Source organism: Crocuta crocuta, unplaced genomic scaffold (genome assembly GCF_008692635.1).
Source record: "Crocuta crocuta isolate KB4526 unplaced genomic scaffold, BGI_CrCroc_1.0 scaffold30, whole genome shotgun sequence".
NCBI classification, from domain to species: domain Eukaryota; kingdom Metazoa; phylum Chordata; class Mammalia; order Carnivora; family Hyaenidae; genus Crocuta; species Crocuta crocuta.
In genome coordinates, this window is record NW_027528345.1 from 9,611,832 (window position 1) to 9,631,766 (window position 19,935).

The window sequence follows — 19,935 nt, forward strand, 5'->3', positions numbered from 1 at the left end:
CGCCAGCACCGAGTCCCCCGCCCGCAGCCGGCGCGCGAACACCGGTGCAAAGTCGCCTGGTGCGGGCGCTGGCCCTCGAGCGGCGAACACCAGGTGCCAGGGCGTGAGCAACAGCTTGCGCGGGGGCCGCTCGGTCTCCACAGCCACGAAAGAGGCCCGGCGCTGTAAGTCCCGGTCCAGGAAGAGCAGCACGGGCGTGGGCACCACCCGGCCTGCCGCGTCTGCCGCCAGCACCCAGTCTCCGCGGTGCAGTTCCCGCAGGCCCTTCCGCTCTCCGCTCCGCAGGCGCACCGTGGCATTTCCCGGAAAGCAGCCGCCTGCCCTGACCGCCAGTGAGTTATCTGCAGGGAACATGCACAGAGATGATTGAATCAAGACCAGCGGTTCCAGGATGTACAGATTCTTAAAGACGTGGGTCAAGCCCAGCGCAGACCTCGCCAGTCCTGGGACAGCTTGTTAATTCCCCATGCATCTGGCCCCAACCTGGGCAGAAACGGAAGGATGTTACAACCCTAACTCCCTCTTGGTCTCCCCATAGGGTCGCACCGGAAATGTGCAGCCTCAGTTTCCCCGGCAGCAGCCCCCTTTGTTTGGACCACACCCCCACCCCCTACTGTACCGGCTTTGACCGACACGTGGACGTGGTTGCGGGACTCGTAGTAGACCCAGTCGAAGCCGGCTTCCACTGCCAGCCGCGCCAGCAACCCATACTTGTTGCGGTCGCGGTCGGACGTGGTGATGTCCAAGGCGCGACCTTCGTAGTGGAGCGAGTCCTGAGCATGGTGGCCGTCTTCGTCCCAGCCCTCGGTCACCCGTAGGCGCACTCCGGGCCACATGTTCATCACGGCGATGGCCAGCGCGTTCACCCGCTCCTTACAGCGCTGGCAGGGAATAAAGGAGTCAGTCACCTCACTACCACGCTCACCGGAGGTGCAAAAGGGACCCGGACAGGAGGGTCGATTCTTGGTTTGCCCGGCCCCACACCCCTCCCTCCCAGCTTTTGAGTGTCCCGCAGAAGTGAGAATCAGAATAGGTGCAGTCGCCAGTATGAACTCTCTTTCCAGAGCGTTGTGGGAGAACTGTGGGGTCCTCGTAAGAGACTGATAGGGGGTGCCTCTACCTAGCCTTCCCCCCACTTTCGACGCCCGCCCCTCACTCGTTATGGGACCTCGGCTCAACCTGGGAGAGGGCAAGAGTTGAGAGGGCGGGTGGAAGTTCGGTCAGGGAGGGGTTGAGCAGCCTGACTCTCGGAGAGGAGCCCCTGTTTGAGCCTGGCCCCCGCCCCAAGCCCCGGCTGCCCTCCCTCCGCCTGATTCATCTTTTGTTTCGTTGCCTTCCCTGGCACCGGGCATCGCTTCCTTCCTTCCTTCCTCCTCCTCCTTTCGGCCCCTAGCATTAACCCCTTCGTGGTGCTAGTGCCCCCCACAGAGGTGCCCAGGCGGAGCCGCGGGGGATCAACGCTGCTGGAAGAAGGGTTTGGGTGGCGGGGGCTGCGCGAAGTACAATGGCCATTCTCCGGGATGACTTAACCGAGCGAGAATCCCGGGCCGAGGCCGGGGACGCGCCGGGAGAAGCGGACTCAGCAGCTCCATCGACAAAGGCGCTTTTCAGCCGCCCCGGCTCCGGGAGAGGAAAGGGCAGAAAGCCGCGCCCCCCGTCCCTGCTCCCGCCCGCCGGGCCCCCTCCCCCAGCGCAACCAGCCCTCCCAATTCCAACTCAGGCTCTGCCAGCCCCGAGAGCCCCCGTCTTTCCATCTCGGTTCCAGATGCAGCCCAGAAAGGCGTGGGAGTAGCACCTGAGATTAACAGGAGCTGCCCTTGCGCGGAACTGGGGGGCCCCCTGCAGGGTGGGAGTGGAGAGGAGGAAAAGCATCAGTGGCTGGAAGCCTGCGCCAGGGGGAGTGAGACCACGGTTATCTGGGCGGCTCTAGTCTGGGAGCCGGAGACCTTGGCACGCACCATAGCACGGACCGGCGGGAGGAGGCTCGGAGAGGACAGTTTCCTTTTCTTCTCCCCGCTCCGACCTCTCACCTCGGACTTGGTTTTCTCCTAAGTGCCAGAGGGGCACTTTCCCCCTTCCTTTCTTGCCGAGTTTTCTACACCTCCGCAGGGTTGGAGAGCAGGGGAGGGGAAGACAGGAAAAGTGGTAACTCCTTCCAACTTTTTGTCGTTCTGTCCCCTAAGGAGGCCCGGAGGCCTTGACCTGCGGGGGCAGCAGCCCAGTGCAGAGCCAACTCAATGGAGGCCTTTTGCAGCCAGGGTGTGGGAGATAAGCAGGACTGAGGGGTTCCCAGGCCTCTCAGAGCCCCTCCTGGGCCTGTCCCTTGTTCTGGCCCCTCTGCTGCAGGTGGCAGCCAGAGGAACAGGTCACAATATTCCATGACCAAGGAAGGGGAAGCAGTGTCCCTTTCCCAATCTCTGAGTAGTAGTAGAAGGAATTCTTTCTCCCCTGGACAGGTTTTCCTAACAAAGTAACCTGGAAAACTATGGCAATTAATCGGAGGAAATCCGTACCCCTCCCTCTCCCCCCCCCACCTCCCCACTCCATACACAATTAGGTGGTGTAATGGAAAGTGTATAGGGCTTAGAATCAGGAGTCCTGAATTTTAGTCCCAGCCATGCCACTAATTAGTTTCAAGACTTTGATTAAATCGCTTTTCCTCTTGGGGCCCAGCTCTCAGCTGCAAAATTGAGGCGTGGAGGTAGAAGAATGTGATTTCCAAGTTTTTTCCAGTTCTGACATTTAAGATCACTGGCCAGAGGTGGTCCTTCACTCCTAAGGTATTGCTCACCTCATCCTAGGTGAGTTAGATTCCAGTCTGCAGCAGATGCTTGGTATGTAGTAGTTGAATTCCTTAATTCCAAGGAAAACCCCTGAGCTAAGCTGATCTTGAGGGATGCCTGGAACCCTTTGATTCTCAGGTGGGCCCATCTGTTCTTCCCATTGAGGACTACTTTTAACCCAGGACAGCCATTTAGACTCCAGAATAGCCTTGCCTGGGTTCTAGGATGCCCCCCCCCGCCCCATGATGAAGACAATTCCTACCCAGCACCTTCTCAGGTAGATGGCCTGGTGACCTAACCCTTGCCCACCCCTTCCTCAGTCTCCTTCAATCTCTTTAGCCCACAGATCTTTTCCACAATCAGGTCAGGAGCCAGGCAAAGGGTAGAGCTTTCTGTCTGCTGCCTAGCCAGCTCCTGGCCCCCAGCTCACCCCAGCCCTTCCTGCCTGGCTCGGTAGCTGACCCCCGGTCCACGCCTCAGCCATTTCCCGTCTCGCCTGCCGCCATCCTCCTTTCCCCGCCCTCACTGTCTCTCCCAGCTTCACTCTCACTAGTCCCTCCTCCCTTCCCCACTCCAGCCTCTCCCTGTCGGGATCCCTCCAGATCACTTAGTCCAGTGAGCAAAGGTGGGGTTTTTTTGGGGGGGAGGGGGAGGGTGGAATGGTGGGGAGAGATTTTGAGTTTAAGGTCTCTATAGATGAAGCCCAGCTCCCCCTCCGGGGCTGCCACAGGAGCTGGCAGTGCCCTGGTGCAGGTGGGCAGAGATCCTCCTTACCTCGGTCATCAGGCGGTCTGCACCACTGTTCTCCTCATCCTTGAAGATGATGTCCGGGTTGTAGTTGGGCACCAGGTCCCGGAAGCGCTCAGAGCCCCTTGCCACTCTCCCCTCTGCGGGCCCACTGGCGCCTAGGGTCCGCTCGGGCATGCTGGGCACAAATTGCTTGTAGAGCAACGGCACGAGCTGCTTGCGCACGTAGCGGCGCCGGCCAACCGGTCCCCGGCCCGGCCCGCAGCTCTGGGCGGGCAGCGCCAGAAGTGCCAAGAAGCACAGGGGCACCAGCCTGGCCGGCAGCGCCATGGATGCAGAGCACTCAGGCCAAAGAGAACGTTCTTGTCCTCACTAGCTCGCCCGTCAGTTGGGCATTTCCCTAGGCACCAGAGAGCCCAGCAGGCAGAGCTGCTCCCAGAGTGCCCTAGAGCTCTTGTGGCTCTGCGCACCTGGCTGCCGCTAGCTCTGCCTACATGCCCCAGGGGGTCTGGAACCTGCTACTGACGGGTCATCATAGCAGGGAAGGGGGGTCGTGGGTGAGTGCCAGCCCAGCCTGGCTCTACTGCCCGGCTCCTGCGCTGCCAGAACTCCCCGGCTCCGCCTTAAGTGGCCCCCGGCCCCGCCCCCCGCCCTTCTCCCAGGACCGTCCCTCCTCCTCCCACCGGGGCGGGGGCTCTAGCCAGTCACCGCTGGCCCATTGAAGTGTGTCCCATCCTGGAAACCGGGCAGGCACCTGTCTAAGAAATCCTAGTAGCTTTTCAGTCCGTAGCTGCCTGGATAAGCATCCTTCTACTTCCAAACTTTAGCTTGGCACCGCACCACCCTCCTCTGATACTTGAACTGGATCTTTACTCTCCCAAAGTCTATCCTAGCAGGCCATTGTCCTCTGCTATCTTCCAGGAAGTATGGGTTCCAGTTTCTACCCAAGGCCAGCCAAGCCCTTTGGGCATACAACCAGAGCCTTTCTTCTCAGTGGTCCTCCCCAAACCTCCCCCACTTTTCATCTCTCCTGGGCAGTAACCAGGACTGGAAAGGGTGGGTACCAGGGGACCATTTTCTCTGGTAACTCTGCAGCCTTTTTCTGAGCGCTTCCCCCAGAAACAGGGACAGAGTTTTGTAGTTACAATCTAGCTCTGGACTTCAAACTTCCACCCTGTCAGGCCCCTAAAGGCTGCTTCTCTTCTAATGCATAACATGTCAATTGGAAGTTGCTGGAGGGTAAAGTGGGTACTTAAAGTTAGTCTCTAGTAGGCTAATGGATGCTTCCCTTTACCTTCCACCTAGGTATCTCTCTATAGCTTTCTCCCTCTCTGGACCCCCTGGGGCTCTGCTTCCAGCCCTTCAGGTTCATCTCAGAGGCTTTGAGCCTACAACACTTCACCCACCAATCTATTATCGGTTAGAAATCACTGTCTCTAAGAAGCCTTCCCTGATATCCTGACACTGCCTGTTTCCCTGAGAACCAGTGATTAACTGTCAACCATCACTGTATGTATTAGAATTATGTCACCCTTACTAGACAAAGCAATTCTTAAGTACAAAACTGTTTACCATGAATCCCCATGGCTAAGCACCTGGCCTATAGTAGGATGGGCTCAGCAAATATTTGTGGCATCTACACTTTGTGTGTGTGTATTCTCTACTCCCCCCTCCCTCAGCTCCATGGCTAGCACTTACTGCAACTCCATGTACGTTAGAAAAAAGTGTTCCTTCCTCAAGACACCTGACTGCCATGTGCAAGAAAACAGTTGTCATCACATAAAGACTATGAGGTGAATGGTGTACCTGGAAGTTGCACAAAGCACAATCTGGATCACCCTAAGCAGAAACTTTGTCCCTACCCCCCAACGCATCATGGGCTTTGCATCATATTCTAGGCACTGGTAGCCTCCAGAAAGACGGGAGTTACATTCTTTTCTGAGAACTACAAATTCTGGTCAGTCAGCCACTTCTTTTACTTTACATCCAAGTTAAGTCAGTGGGACAGGGCTGAGGACATGTGTGTAGAGGGGGAAATTATCCTATTTCCACACTCATGCTCACTTACTCCCAATAACCAAGGTACAGGAACAAACCATGAAAACAAGGAAGCATCAAGGGACCAGTCCGCTTTAAGCAAGGCTAAGGGAGGAGGAGCTTCCCAATGCTTAACTGTATGACCTAACACTAGACTCAAGTCCCTAAAAGATAACTAAGAATGCAGAAGGAAGAAGAAAGGAAAGGATGGTGGGTAGGATACCTTTGTTTTTCTCAGTTGGTAGACTCAGAACTGTTGGGAATAAGATTGTTCAATAGACACAGAGACAGGCGATTTAAAAAACCAAAGCAAACCCTGGAATCAACTTTATTGCTGATGGTTGTGGTCTCTTCTTCCCTATGCCCTCATCTCTATGATGGTCCAAAGCCCCTCCAGGATAGCACAGTGCTTAGGCTCTGCTGGGCCAGAGTCAAAGGAGACAATCTGCCTCCCAAGTCTGCCCCCAACTCAGTCCCTCCCCTGTCCCCACCCTACCCTATTGCACATCAAATCATGTAAACATGGCTACGGGCATGGCCCTGAACAGCAGTGAGGCAGACTGATGTGTAAACAGATTTGGGACCAGGAGCCAGACCCAGTCACTCAGCCCCACCCCATGCTGAGGCCCACAGTTAAATCTGAAAAAGCAGGGGGGCCTGGTCCCAAACTCTGGCTCAGATTATGCAACAGTGCAGACAGCTCAGCTCCCCTCTACCACCCACCCTCTAGGGATTCCAGGTCCTGAGGTCCACCCACTCCTGGGCGCCCCTCCAGGCCTGGCAGCAGATGGCAGTGTCCAGTTTTTTCCCTCCCACCCTTAGCTGGACGTCACTGGTGCTGGGTCTTCCTAGATGCCCGGGGGAAACCGGAGACAGGCAATGGCAATCTGTCCAGCCCTGGAGAAGACGGAGAGTGGGCAGTCAAAAGTGGGGCGTAGGCCCAGTTTTGGGGATAAGGCAACCAAGCCACAGAACGTGTGTATGAGGCATGTTACAAACGAAGCAGAGAGCAGGCCATCTCTCCCACATGAATGATCATGGTTCCAGAGGGCCCCACCTCACAACCACCTCACTAGCCTGCCCCCACACTCCTGCTCACCAAAGGCCCGGATCAGCTCTGCCCGCACAGCTGCGGTAAACGTCTTCACCAGACAGAGAGTGGTGAGGCCCGCGAAGGCTGCATTGTAGAGGAACACGATGTAGAAATTGCCCAGCCAGTTGAAACGTCCAAAGTCACCCAGCAGGTCAAAGCGAGTGAGCCCTAAAGTACAAAGGCCAGGATGGGAGTGGGCTCCCCAGTTCCTCCCTGGCTCAGAGCCCAGCTTTCTGCTGCCTCCTGGTGGCCACGTCTCAACACTGCAGTTGACAGGTTGGTCTCCCCTTTGCATTAATTATTCTCACTCCCAACTTGTCTCAAGGGAATTCATGGATGTTGAAGAAATCATCAGCAGCTAGGCTTGCTCCAATCTCCCTTCCAGAGTTTGGCATCTTCTCCTCCAGTGGGGGACCCCTCTGGCTCTACATGTCCCTAGGGGCTCGCTGGGCCTCCTACTTGTTCCTGGGCCAGGAACCTAAAAGCTGGTCACTCAGTGCTTTTTTGGTGGACAGAGCAGTGTGGAGGCTAAGAGCTCAGACGCTGATCAGGCTGCTTTGGTTCATATCCAAACTCCACCCCTAGCTAATTGTGTGATCTGCAGCAGATTCTTTAAATTTCTGTGCCTTGGTGTCCTTAACTATCAGGTAGAGAAAACAATGGGACTGTGAGAATTAAATGAGACAACACACCTAAAGCACTCTATGTGCCAGGTACTATTCAAACACTTCATGAGCCGTAACCATCATAATGTCATCATAAGTCCCAATATTGGGGCCCTCCCCCACCTAAAAACATACTCTTACCTGCATCCAACCCAGGTAAGGAATTAACTAGTGGACCCACAAGCCTAGTGTCCTACTAAATCCCCATGGCATTAGTAGTACAAATGGTGTAATGGAGACTGTATGAACTGAAGAACCAGACAGAACTGATGTAAACACTAAATCATTTAGGAGACATGGATAATGGTATGATAGATTGGGGGTGTGTGTGTGGAATGACCTATGCAACTCCCATGCTACCCTTGGGGGAACTATTATACTTCTGAACATTTTCTACCAGGTAATTCTAGATCATAGCTCTAAGGATGGGAGAAGGACTGAGTGTATTATTTGGTGCCCCAGTGTATGGGAAAAGCACTGGACTGGCGTTTAAGAAACAAGGGTTCTTGGGGCCTCTAGGTGGCTCAGTCGGTTAAGCATCTGACTTCAGCTCAGGTCATGATCTTGTGGTTCATGTGTTTTGAGTCCCGCGTTGGGCTCTGTGCTGAAAGCTCAGAGCCTGGAGCCTGCTTCAGATCCTATGTCTCCCTGTCTCTGAACTACCCCACTCATGCTCTGTCTTTCTCTCAAAAATAAGTAAACATTAAAAATAAATAAATAAAAGAGACAAGGGTTCTAGCCTGACTTGGCCTTGCTTCAAACTAGTTGTCTAACTGGCTAAGTCAATTTAGCCTCTCCGTTTGTCTTTATAAAATGAGAATGTTTATTAGCGGATCCAGCCCAAAGGAAGATTTGGGGGAAAAGTAGTGCTTCCCCACCAAAACATGGAAGTAAATGGGAGAGGCTATGGGATGTAGCTAATAGGAGAAGTATGAACTCTGAAGCAACACTATTCTGAAGCTCAACACAGGCATTTTACAGGGACTCAATTCTTCCATCTGTATAATCGAGGTAATACCTCCTCAAAGGTTTGCTGTATAGAAAGTAGAAGTTTAGCACCAGTAGGCTGTCAGAAAAAGCCAATTAACTCTCTTACCTCCTTTTCCTACTTACCCAGGGTTCGAGAAAAGACAGGAAGTGCTGAGCTCAGGACCAGGAGACAGACACAGTTCCCAATTATCTGGGTGGGAATAAGGAAAAGGGGAGGGTAGGGTAGCAGAGCTGCCATCACCGAGCACCCATGCATGCCCCCAGGAGGCTTCCTCTATTCCCTGCCCCCAGCTACCTGCGTCATGGCTGTGTCATGCCATCTGGGCCGCAGGCTCCGGAAGAGTGGAGAGCTGTAGAATCCCACCACTGAGGATACCATCAGGTAACTGCCACAGGGTTAAGGAAGAACTGGCCAGCTCTCAGGGGTTAGAGTCATCTCAAAGGGAATGGACCTCTCCCCTAACCCTCCTTTCAAATAAAATCTTCTTTCTGAACCCCAGGTTGGTGAAGACTTGCCCCCATCCCCATCATTTCCACCATACCTCCCCACCACAGTCCTAGGAGACAGGTCCAGTGAACAGAGGCAATGGTGGGCTTCCAGAAGGATACAAAATGAGTACAACCTGAATGACGGCACCAAAGGAGCCCAGCTTGGAGAAAGAGACCTGGCCCAGGGAGGCATCCTGAGAGATGGAGTAGTGTCACTATGGAGTACTCCCTACCAGGAGCACCACCCAGCACCCATCCTTTTCTCAGGCCTCAGCTTCTGTTTCTCACCCCAGCCTTTCTTAGACTCTCCCCAAAAGATGTGGTGGGAGGGTGGCCCAGTACCTGCATGCCTCGGGGCATGGCAGCTTCATCGATGAGCAGCTCCAGGATGTGGATGGCCACAATGAGCACAGAGAGGCCCTGTGTGAAGCAAGGTCATGGACTCCCATTCCTGCCTCAGCCCACAGCTGTATTGAGTTGAATGTTAAGAGCAGATACTCTGGTCCATCATTTTCAGTTTCCCATTAGCTGTGTGGGACCTTTACAAGGCTGTTGCTAGCAACAGAGCACCTTTGAGGGTATTATAAGACACCCTTTCTGGGTAGAAGAATTGCAAAAAGGTCGAATAGAAAAATGTACCCCTTGGAAGTAAGTAAGACTTACTTCCAAGTCCAGAACGTGGTAAGTACGGGGATGGACTAGATTTCAAGCCTTGTTTTCACCCCAGAGAAAACCTGTGTAACTACTCAGTGGCCATGTATGACCTTAGGCAAACTCCTTCACTTCTCTGTTTCTTCATCTACAAAATGGGAATTGATGTGCTCAGTACAGGGCAGGGCACAAAGTAGCAATCAGTAAGAGGCAATTACTGTTATTGAAGATAACCAGGTCCCTGAATCTCCTCCCACTTCCCTGAGACCGAAAGTACTCAAGAGCCTCCTATTCCTCCCCGCCATCAGACACGGAAGACCTACCGTCAGTACCAGCAAGCACAGCATGGCCAGTGGGTAGCCCAGGTTCCGCTGCCAGGCTGAAGCCTTCCGCCGCTTCTCTGTTCAGGGATGGACAGCTGTTAGCAAGGGCCTAGAATAAAGGGCTACTCTTCTTGGGGGAAACTCTGACATCCCAATCCCTACCAACCTACATACCCAGCAGGACCCTCTGTGTTTGCAGAGCCAGAACCTGTCTGTGCAGCAGCTCCATATCCAAATGCAGCCAGCAGGAGGTGGGATCTGAGGGCAGAGAAGATGGTGCTGCTCACCAGTCTGGAGGCCCCTGCCCGAGCCACACCCACCATCCCAGCTGAGGAGAACCATGACTCACTGCAAATCCTGCGGGTTAAAGCTGCCTCCTCAAAGGCTGAACAGTACAGCTGCTCCTCCAGGTCTTCCAGCAGCTGGGGGCAGGGGAAAGGGGAACCTGTCAGAGGTTCCCTGGTCTGAAGGGCCCCAGGAGACCCCTGCTCATCCCAGGCTCCATAGTCTCATTCCCTAATCTTCATTCACCACCCTGTGGCCAGTGGCTTTATCTGGTCCCTCCCAACTGCCTTGTGTTCTGCCTTGCATGTCTGGTGACCAGTTCCAGATGATGGAAGTGAAGGGCACCGGAGCCAGCAAAGGCTGTGGCCTTCTGCAAGGTGTGCACCACACAAGTGGAGTCCTGCCTCACTGTCTGGCCCCAGCTCTGCAGGAGTCAAAGAGTAAAGAGTACTACATACCCGAGGCTTGACCAGTAGCTTCCCAGTGACTGAGAACATGCGGGCGAGTCCTAGTGGAGTACACACTGTGGGGACAGGAGCCAGTTACCTGCCAGACCTGTCAACCATTTTCGCCACCCACCCTTCCATTCCCTCTCCTTCCATCCTGGTTACTCTGATCCATGGACTTTACCATTCTCTCCAAGACCCTGAACACTCACCCAGGAGCAGCAGGACACCAAGAAAAGAGATGCAGGAGTAGAGGTAGGGGAGGTAGTACTCCCAGAAGTCTAAGAATAAAAAAGAAGTTATGTCAGCTCGTCTCTCCTCCAGCTTCCTGAGGGCTGACAGGCCTCAGAGACTCGCAAGGACACCACACACAAGCCTACAGGTATTAGGCAAGTAATATGAATGAGGAAAGCTGGCCCAGTGTCGCCAGAACAGGAAGCAGTGGGGACTACAACAAACTGGAGGTCCTAAGTCGTATCTAAAGAACACAACTGCTATTAGGCTCAGCCCCTAGGGTCTAGTGTGGCTGGATCCTCCCCCTTGCCAGGCAAAGGCACAAATGTGGATATCAATGTGAAAATTTCCAACTTTTACATCTCAGCAACTGATCCCTTTATATTTTTAATCATTGCATGGGTCCCATGGATCAGTTCTGGAGATTGGACTTGGCCTGAAGTCCATCGGTTTGAAACTTCAGTCTAAGAAACACGGTTCCAACCTTCTCCACTTTAGAGGGATACAGTTGGTCCAGGGAGGGGAATATCAGCCAACTGCAGAGCCACTCAGCCTGGAGGGTGGGGAGGAGACTGGCCCTCTCACCATAGAGTGACTCCCTGCTGGCCTTGTTGTTGTCCACAATGGCCGAGGCCACCCACACCATGCCCAGCACCAGCAGGGTGAGGAGCATCAACATCACCACCGTCTCATAGACTCGGCCCAGGACGCCCTATAGGAGGAGGCAACAGGTGAGGGGCAAGTTCAACATCAGGGGAAGGAAGGAGACATAAAGATGGCAGCTTGGCTGGGGAAACCACAGGGGACTGGGTTCAGGAGACAGGGAAGGGCATCTCTCTCTTATTCCGCAAAATCACTCTGTCCTCCTATCACACATCTAGGCTACTCCTTATGCCAGACAGGCTGACAGGCTTCATTAGCAACCCCCCTCCCCAGGTACCTTCCCTATCCTGCCTTGCCCTGGGAGCCTGACCCCTGAGGGCTGCATCACACAAGCTCTCTGCCCTCTGGTTCAGCTTGCCCAATGGGAAGAATAGGCAGGAGAATGGAAAGTAGAAAGAGAGAGGGATCGGGGTAGTTCTTCGGTTTCCTTCTACATTTGGCTTTATGGTTTTGGCAGTAGCTGTGAAGCATCTTCCAGCTTCAAGTATCAGTGGGTTCCAGAAATTATTTCCCTTTGCTCCCGCAGGCCTAGAGGTGGTAATGACTTCCTCCTGACAGTAGCACCTCAAACTTTGTTGGTCTCCTTAAGTCTGACTAAACTTCTGCCAACAGTCTTTGTTAAAATCTCTTCAGTTGAACCATCTGAGTGGAATTCTGTTTCCTGTCTGGATTGATTCATATAACCCCACTCACCTTTCTGGAGCCAGCAAAACCTTCAGACTCAGTGAAGAAGTATGCAAAGGGCATGAGGAAGATGAGGGACAGGTTAGAGAAGAGAAAAACGAGGTTCCAGAGGCCTAGAGCAAAAAAGGAAAAGCAGAGGTGGTCAGCAGGGACATGGGGACGATCTATTGGGGACTGCCATGTGGCAGAGCAGGGGGCAAGGGTTGGGTGATATATGACTAATTAGCCTAGGCTGTCTGTGTCTGTCTGAACCTAGCAGTCTCCTATCCCCACCCCAGGTTGCAACCAGGAGCAACGTACCATGGATGAGGGAGCCGTTGAGCCACTGGATATAGTAGTTGCGAGGCAGTGAGAGCAGCACCTCATTGCTGATAATGGAGAAGGGCAGGAGGAGGACAGCACCCAGGGCAACTGCCAGCGTAAAGGTGCAGAGCTCGAGCCTGGGCAAAGAATGGGTGGTGCCCTTGCTTAGCTCAGACACTCAGTTCCCTTGGCCCAAGAAGCCCTATTTGTCTCCATGGGCACCTGTGAACTACCTGTATCAGTGGCAGACTGAGGGAAGGAGCCATCCAGCTAGGGCACTACCCACTGCCCCCTGAACACCCCCTCCAGGGAAGCCATGGCACAAAGGATGGGCACACCTTAGGCATTCATGTCATCTGCCATGACACTTGCCCACACTGTCCCCTGGAATGTGGTCCTCCTACACATGCCTGCTGAGTACAGCAGGCATCCAAGCTAAGGTGCTTTGTCTTCTCTTCTCTGCTCAGAGACATGGATTTCTGAGCTTGCCTTCTCCAGTCCAAATAAGAGTAGGGTCACCCCCTATGGCTATGCCTTGCATGGAGGCACTAGGCAAAGGAGAACAAGGAGGAGCTGAAACCCAGCTTGATAGCCAAGGCCCAGGGCTGCCTGAGCTGAAAAGAGGAGACACTTTTATCTAGTTGGTCCACAAAGGGGGGAAGGTTGCCTTACTCTCATCTGTTGACCTGGAGGCATCATCTCTCTATTTTCCCTATATGTGCTAGTGAATACAAACAGCCTGGAGCAAGGGTTGTCCTCTCAGAACCAAGCACGGCCCTGCCCTTGGCACTTCCACCTTCCACATCCCCTGCTCTAGTCCCATTGGTTTACATCCCTGCAGCACTCCTTCCCTGATGGCCACTGGGAGGTGAAGCCAAGCTGGAACCACTTCCGGTGACTCAGGCCCCAGATCACAGTTCCTGGCCAAGAGGCTCCCAGAAACTCCTGGCTTAACCAGGACGACAGGAACAACAGCTTTTCCAAGCGTCCCCAGGGTCGGGTGAAGCCGGAAGCAGCCAGAAATGGAGTGGGAACAGAAGCCCTCTCTTCACTGTACGACACCCCACTCTCCCCCCCGGCTCAGGAGTCTCACTAGATCCCAGCTTCTAAAGGCTTCTGGTGCCAGGTGCTGAGGCAGCAACACTTACGCAATCTTGTTGACTGTGGCATCTTCATCATCCACTATGAGACAGAGACAGAGAGAGACGGGCAAGGGGAAGAGGTAGAATATCAGTGGGCAGCTCTGGGAAGCATCTGTGGTACAGGGGGCCCTTCCACCAACTCCCTGCCCCTGAGGCAGAGCTGGATTGGAAGTGTTGGGAGAGTCCACACTATGAACCCCACAACCTATTCTCTGGCCAAGGTGGCAGCTTAAAAGATCTGTGGTCCCAGGTAGAGTAAGTACAGGCCAGAAATTCTCTCACTTCCCTCCCTCCCCACGATCTCTCCCATTGCAGGTTCCTCTTTGCAAGCTGCAAATATAAGAAACAACTGGTCTGTAAGGCTGGTTACATCAGTGGCTGGATGCAGCAAAGGGAAATCAGGGGAGGGGAAGTGGGAGGGGAGAGTCACAGAAAAAGTCCTCAGGAGAATTACACTGAGGAGTAGCTGCCTTCTAGGGTGGGGGCTTGTGAAGCCTTCTGGAGGGTAGGAAAGGCTAGTGCTGGGACAGGGTGATCTGGACAGGCAGGGGGAGGGAACCGGGGCAAGTGTGTCCCCCCTGAATCACACAATGCCTACAGGAAGGAAAGCTCCAATCTGAGCTCACTTAGGCTCTCTATAAAGTAAAAGGCCACCTTTACCAGGTCCTGGGGCCCCAGTGGTCAGCAGGTCTCTGTTCCGGGGTGTGGATGCACTAGTGAGAGAACAGAGCTTGTGCCCATGGTAGCATTTGCCCTGTTATCGATTTTAGGTTCACAGAGGGCTTCCACATTACCCATCTCATCTGGTCCACACAATGTCAGTGGACTGGTTAGAGACTATTAGGCCAGTTTTGTAGGGGATGGAACTGAAGGTCAGAAAAGTTACATGACTTGACCATTGCCTTTATTAGTTGCAGACCCTTCTGTCTAGACTTTTCACTACACCACCTTGCCCTTGCCTGTGGTAGAAGGGAAGCTGAACAGGCAAAGGCTCCAGAACAGTCTCCTCTCCTTTCCCAGGAGGCACCATAGGCCCATTCCCCTGAGGCTGGCCCCATGGCAACAGGAACACCGGCAGGGGCCAGGCAGAAGGGAGGGAAGTCGAGTACCTGTGGTGAACTCAGCAGGCTTCCTGAAGTGGGTCAGGGCGATGTGGCAGAGGATGTAGAGTGTCGCGAACAGAAGTGTTGAGATCTGTGGCAGAGCATGAGCTGGGATAAGATGCTCTAATCCCTAGAATACTCCACAGCCCCCAAGGCCTGTTAATTCTATGGGGTCACTTTCCCAAAACAAGGCACCATACTTCCTGGGGTTCCACCTTTCTCCCCAGTACTTTCTTCTGGTCAGGGCCCCAGGGGCCTCTAAGAAGCACCAGACAGGGTAGGGGGGACAGTACTAAGTTAAGCCCTATGAAGGTCTGTCTGGGAGAAAATAGATTCAGTTGAACCGTGGTTGGTAAATGGCAGAGAAAACTCCTTAGAGATGCACACACTCACATACCTGAAATGGGCCACAGAACCAGAGGGAGTTTACTCCTAGTACATTATTGGAAAGAAAAGCAGGTTTCAGGGAAGAAGGAGATGCCTGCACTGTCCTGATATTCCACCCCTCCTTCCTCTCCCTCTTCCCCTGCTGCCACTTTGACCCAAGCTTCAGGAGAGAACAAGTAGGAATCATGTCCCTAGGCTAAGTCAAAATTTCTACTCTGTGTTTATTCAGGGGCTCTCAACGATCAGATCTGCTCTGGGCTAAACCAGAGCCTCATCTAATCCCCTGTCCCTGAGAACAGACCTTAGTTGAAGCCCAACATTTAAAATCTACAACATTTCTAGAGCTATAGAAGTCCCCCTTTTTTAATTTTAATTTTTTATTTATTCATTTTTCTTTTATATTTAAAAAAATTTTTACATTGTATTTATTTATTTATAATATAATTTATTGTCAAATTGGCTAACATACAGTGTGTAAAGTGTGCTCTTGGTTTTTGGGAGTAGATTCCCTGGTTCATCGTTTACATAACAACACCCAGTGCTCACATCAGCCCCTTTATAGGCTGTTTATTCCTGGTCCCTACTTCAGGTGACTTCCAACTCCAGAGGCAGGCCTCTCAGGATCTGCCCACGCCCGTGTGCAACTGGGCCTCCAATCACCAGTTATGGCAGGACTTGGCCAGGTAACTACACATGCATGCATCCCTACGGTACCCCAAGTAATCCGCTGCCACCCAGAGGGGGAGCCACTGGTCAGCTTGGCTCTGCAATCAGTGCCAGAGTCTTGAGAAGAGATGTTACTGTATTTATTTATTTATGTTTAAATTTATTTATTTAAGTAACCTCTATACCCAACGTGGGGCTTGAACTCAAAACTCTGAGATTAAGAGTTACACACTCTTCTGGGGCACCTGCGTGGCTCAGTCAGTTAAGGCTCTCCTATTCTTGCTTTCGGCTCAGGTCATGATTTCATGGCTTTGTGGGTTTGAGCCCCACACTGGGCTCTGTGCTAGCAGCGAGAAGCCTGCTTGCGATGGTCTCTCTCTCCCTATCTGCCACTCCCGCACTTGCACTGTCTCTGGCAAAATAAAAAATAAACTTAAAAAAAAAAAAAAAAAAAAAGAGTTACACATTCTCCCGACTGAGCCAGCCAGGCACCATGAGCTGTTATTGCATTTAAAGTAAGCAAAGAAAGCAGGATCAGTCTCTTGGGTCCTCCAGTCCCCAAGAGGAGCTGACCCCACAAGGAATCTGCACACAGTGATCTATACAAGGAAGGAAGAGGTCAGAGACCCAAGGAGAGCAATGGATCTAGAACAAAATTTAAGCTTTTAATATTAGGGAAGCCAAGTAGAATGAGTTACTCAGACTGTACTGAGGGTTTCTACCGCCCAGTGTTCTCTCTGCCCTTGGGCTTGTGTAATAGCCAGGGAGGTGGGAGGGCTCAAAAGGTCAGGCTGGAGTTCCACGCAGTTCCAGCAGAGGCTAGGTCGTTCTCTAGAACACAGCATGGGAGCCAGGTGGGGGAGGCACCAGAAGCCTTCAGGCTGCCCTTGGCCAGCACTGATGTCCTCAGCTAATGGTACTAAAGAGTGGGGGAGACATCAAGGAGGCTGCTTCTCTGTCCAAGGTCTCACCCCTCCCCGTTCTCTGAATGTGGGCGTCTGTCCCTACACTGTTTCAATGCCTGGCATGTCTCCACAATATGCCAAACCTTACCATGTGGGACTATCCACTAAGGATCACCCAAGGAAAGCTGATCTAGAGTTCCACACGTGGACTGATACATTCCCTACTTTCCACTCCTCACAGATCAGAGCAGACCTAATTATGTCATGGCTCACTTTAACTCTCCTCCAGTCTGAGGCTGCCCAGGGCAGATTGAGAAAAATAAAGGATGACCCCATCAGTGGGTCCCCCTACTCATTAAGACTTCTATTCTTCCAGACCTTTCTTCATTGCCTTCCATTTAGTATTTGGAGGTGAGGGCTACTCTGGGGAAGGAGATAGAGGAGGGATGAGAATTGAAAGCAGGCGTGGGGAAGATGCAGCTCCTTAAGCGCTACCAGGCTCACCTGGGGCCAAGGAGTGAGGAGTCTATCACTGGGTGGCAGGTTCAGCTATTGCTGTAGGTGGCAGTGAGGGAGGAGGGAACGCAGCCTGCTGCCCTCTGGAGCACTGGGGAGGGAGAGGGGCATTCACAGGGGAAATCCGGGCTCCGCTGGGGAGCTAGGAACCTAGGCTTGTGGGGGTTTCTAACAAACACCATTGAGAAGGAAAAGAAGAGGGAAACTTAATTGTTCTCCATCTCTACCCAGAATCTATCCGAGCAAGAGACCTTTCTTCCGAAGTGGGAGACTCACCAAAGTCCCCCGTTCCTCTGACATGCCACCCCTACACCTCCCAAGTTTTTTCTGGACTCTAGTTCAGTGTTTGGACGTCCCCCTTTCGTGAAACATCAGTGGAGTTTGCGGGTAATGCAAATAAGCCCTCCCTCAATTAAAGCCATCCCTCTCAGACTATCCGATTACGATCGATAAAACGCACCAGCCTCGCCGGCCCACGCCCTGAACTCCGGCAGGGGTGAGGGGAGGCAGGAGGGAGGGCGGGGGGAGGGGCGTGTAGAAGGGAGGAACGGAAACCGACCCGCGGCTTTGTTTACCACGCAGCTACCCGACTGATCCGATCTGGGGGTTCACCAGCCCGGGCACCGGTCCTTCCTTCTGTCAGGCCGGGGCTCTTCGTCGCTTGCCCCTGGACCTCGCTCTGGGCCCAGGTGGTCGCACTTCGACCCGAACTTCTCCCTCTCCCGCGACACCCGTGCTTCTCCCCCGCTTGGTCTTACCCTTCCTGCCCGTACTCACGATGCACTCGCGAACCCTCTCGTGGAATAGCTGCTCTCGCACGGATAGCACTTCGTAGTCAGCTGCTTCCATACTCTGCTCAGCATGACTGGGGCGGGGGTGTCTCTGGGCCCGGGGAGGACGAGCGGGGATGAAGCCGCCGCCGCCACGCACCCGGACCCAGCCAAGGAGCCTTTCCTCGCAGCCTGCGACGGAAACTCGGGATAATCTGGAGCTCAGATTCAGTCGTCCGGACGCCTTAAAGGGGCAGGCACCAGGCGCCTCGTTTTAAAGGGCGCTGGCCCCCTCTGCTCCCTCCCCTTTAAGGTTTGGCCTCACTCAACTTTAACGCAAACACCCGCCAACAGGCTTGCAAAGAGGAAGCGCAGGTGCTCTGTCGGTTGGAGGCCAACTGACGACACAAGGGGTGGGCGGTTTCTTCCAGCGAGCTGAGTTCATTGGCTCGTAAGGAGCTGCCGCTCATCGCTAAAGGAACGCTGATAGGCTTGCCCCATGGAAAGAGGCGGGATCTTTGGGGCCCTACCGGTGCCAGTTCTAAAACTTAAACGACTGTCTCGTTCAGCTCCTGCTATTGAGAGAAGTCTATTCCTGCATTTTCCGAGCAACCAAGATTTTAATTTGACTGTGGTTAAATGAACCTTTTGGACTAGGCCAGGCAGGATGGGAGAGCACCATGGGGGTTCTGAAAGGTACCGCAGCCCAGTAACCCAAGGCCTGTAGCATCATTTTCTGAAAATGTGTTTATGTTGGGGTGGGTCCCCTTCGCCGCTAGAAGTTTTCACTCAGAAGTTTTAACTTTTGTGGGAGGCCTAGTGTGTGCTGAAACAAATAGTGAAGAAAACTGGATAGAGAACCACAGAAATACCTTCTGAAACTTTGTGAGGAAATGCGCACAAGGGATCATTGCTTAATGGGCGTGAGTGAAATGGAACCTGCTTCAGATTCTGTGTCTCCTTCTCTCTCTGCACCTGCTCCACTCACGCTTTCTCTTTCAAAAATAAGTAATCATTAAAAAAAAAAAAAAGATCTGGCAGACCTGGGCAACAGGGACATATGGCCCTGTAGATGGGGCAGGATGTGCTGTTTTTCTACAGTCTTTATCACTTGGGGAAGCGCTTACCCTCACTAGTGTTTCCATTTACATTGTCAGCCCAGCTGTGCATTTGAGGTTCTAACCTATGAGCTAACCCTTCTCTACTGTTTCAACTTGGTATCGTCTTAACCCCAGCCTTTGCTCAGTTCCTGGTGGACATTGACGAGCTCCTTCCTTCCTTAGGGCTCTGTATTTGATATCGCCTCTGGCCAGAAAGCTCTCCTCTTTCCCTTCTCCTTACCAATTCCGTTTTGGCTGATTTAAATCTCAGGTTTGAGCTTAAATGACAATTGTTCACTACCTTATCAAAAGTAACCTAATATTGTCAATTTATTTATAACAAGTGGTCATAGCTTAATTTGTTTGCACTTGTTTGTCTCCTCCATATAGGCTTGTAAAGGGAAAGAATCATTTCTGTCTTGAATCTGTCTTGAATGTAGTCATTTCCTTAGCCCTTAGCTTGGTGCCTAATACATATAGACCCTCAAATATTAACAAATGTAGCAAAAAAAGGTGGCAGGCATTGCTAATAATCAAAAGAGCTGGGTTCTGGTTCTAGCACTGTCATTCTGGACTAAATCTCGTTTGCAAAACCAGAACCCCCTTCAGATTGCTTCTAAATCTCAAAATCTAATGTTCACAGCCCTTTGCAGTTTACAAAGTGCTGTGACATCACCCAATCCACAGACTATTAAATCTGATTCTTACAATGACTGGTTAACATAGATTCTGCTTAGAGATTTATCATCATCCAGAATGTACAGATATGTACAACTGAAGTGAACTTCAAAAGGCAAAATATCAATAAACATATGAAGTTGGAACTGCATAGTAGAAGATAAGCTCAAAGCTCAGAATAGAGAGAAAGAATCTAGGATACTTCCTAGAGAAAGTGTTTTCAGGCCCAAGGGCAATCTGATTTACTTGCTCACAAGTCTTTGAGCCCTTGTTTA

The 19,935-nt window shown here is 52.6% G+C and overlaps 2 protein-coding genes across 6 annotated transcripts in view; both read right to left on the minus strand.

The window, feature by feature from the left end:
* The window catches only part of DHH (desert hedgehog signaling molecule), a 4,156-nt gene extending 296 nt beyond the window's left edge, over positions 1–3,860 (minus strand). The window contains exons 1-3 of the mRNA XM_077753582.1: positions 3,558–3,860; positions 620–881; positions 1–341 (exon numbers count right to left, since the gene is read on the minus strand). The exon at positions 1–341 is cut by the window's left edge and continues 296 nt beyond it. Of these exons, the coding sequence (XP_077609708.1) occupies positions 1–341; positions 620–881; positions 3,558–3,860 (906 nt within the window). The remainder of the gene's footprint in view (positions 342–619; positions 882–3,557) is intronic.
* Positions 3,861–5,862: 2,002 nt separating this feature from the next.
* Positions 5,863–18,263, minus strand: LMBR1L (limb development membrane protein 1 like). 5 transcript variants are annotated; one of them, XM_077753301.1, is made up of 17 exons: positions 17,890–18,263; positions 14,645–14,729; positions 13,542–13,575; positions 12,391–12,530; positions 12,100–12,203; positions 11,329–11,455; positions 10,722–10,790; positions 10,522–10,586; positions 10,128–10,200; positions 9,953–10,036; positions 9,779–9,855; positions 9,147–9,224; positions 8,925–8,998; positions 8,611–8,701; positions 8,439–8,505; positions 6,667–6,744; positions 5,863–6,464 (listed from the first exon to the last, which is right to left on the minus strand). In XM_077753301.1, the coding sequence occupies exons 1-17, from the start codon at positions 17,959–17,961 to the stop codon at positions 6,397–6,399; spliced, it is 1,386 nt and encodes a 461-aa protein (XP_077609427.1). In that variant the 5' UTR covers positions 17,962–18,263; the 3' UTR covers positions 5,863–6,396. The 5 variants fall into 5 exon arrangements, with proteins under 5 accessions (XP_077609427.1, XP_077609426.1, XP_077609429.1 ...); XM_077753300.1 differs by having other exon boundaries at positions 6,667–6,828; XM_077753303.1 differs by lacking the exon at positions 17,890–18,263 and adding an exon at positions 17,871–17,889 and having other exon boundaries at positions 6,667–6,828; positions 12,391–12,501.
* Positions 18,264–19,935: the final 1,672 nt, after the last annotated feature.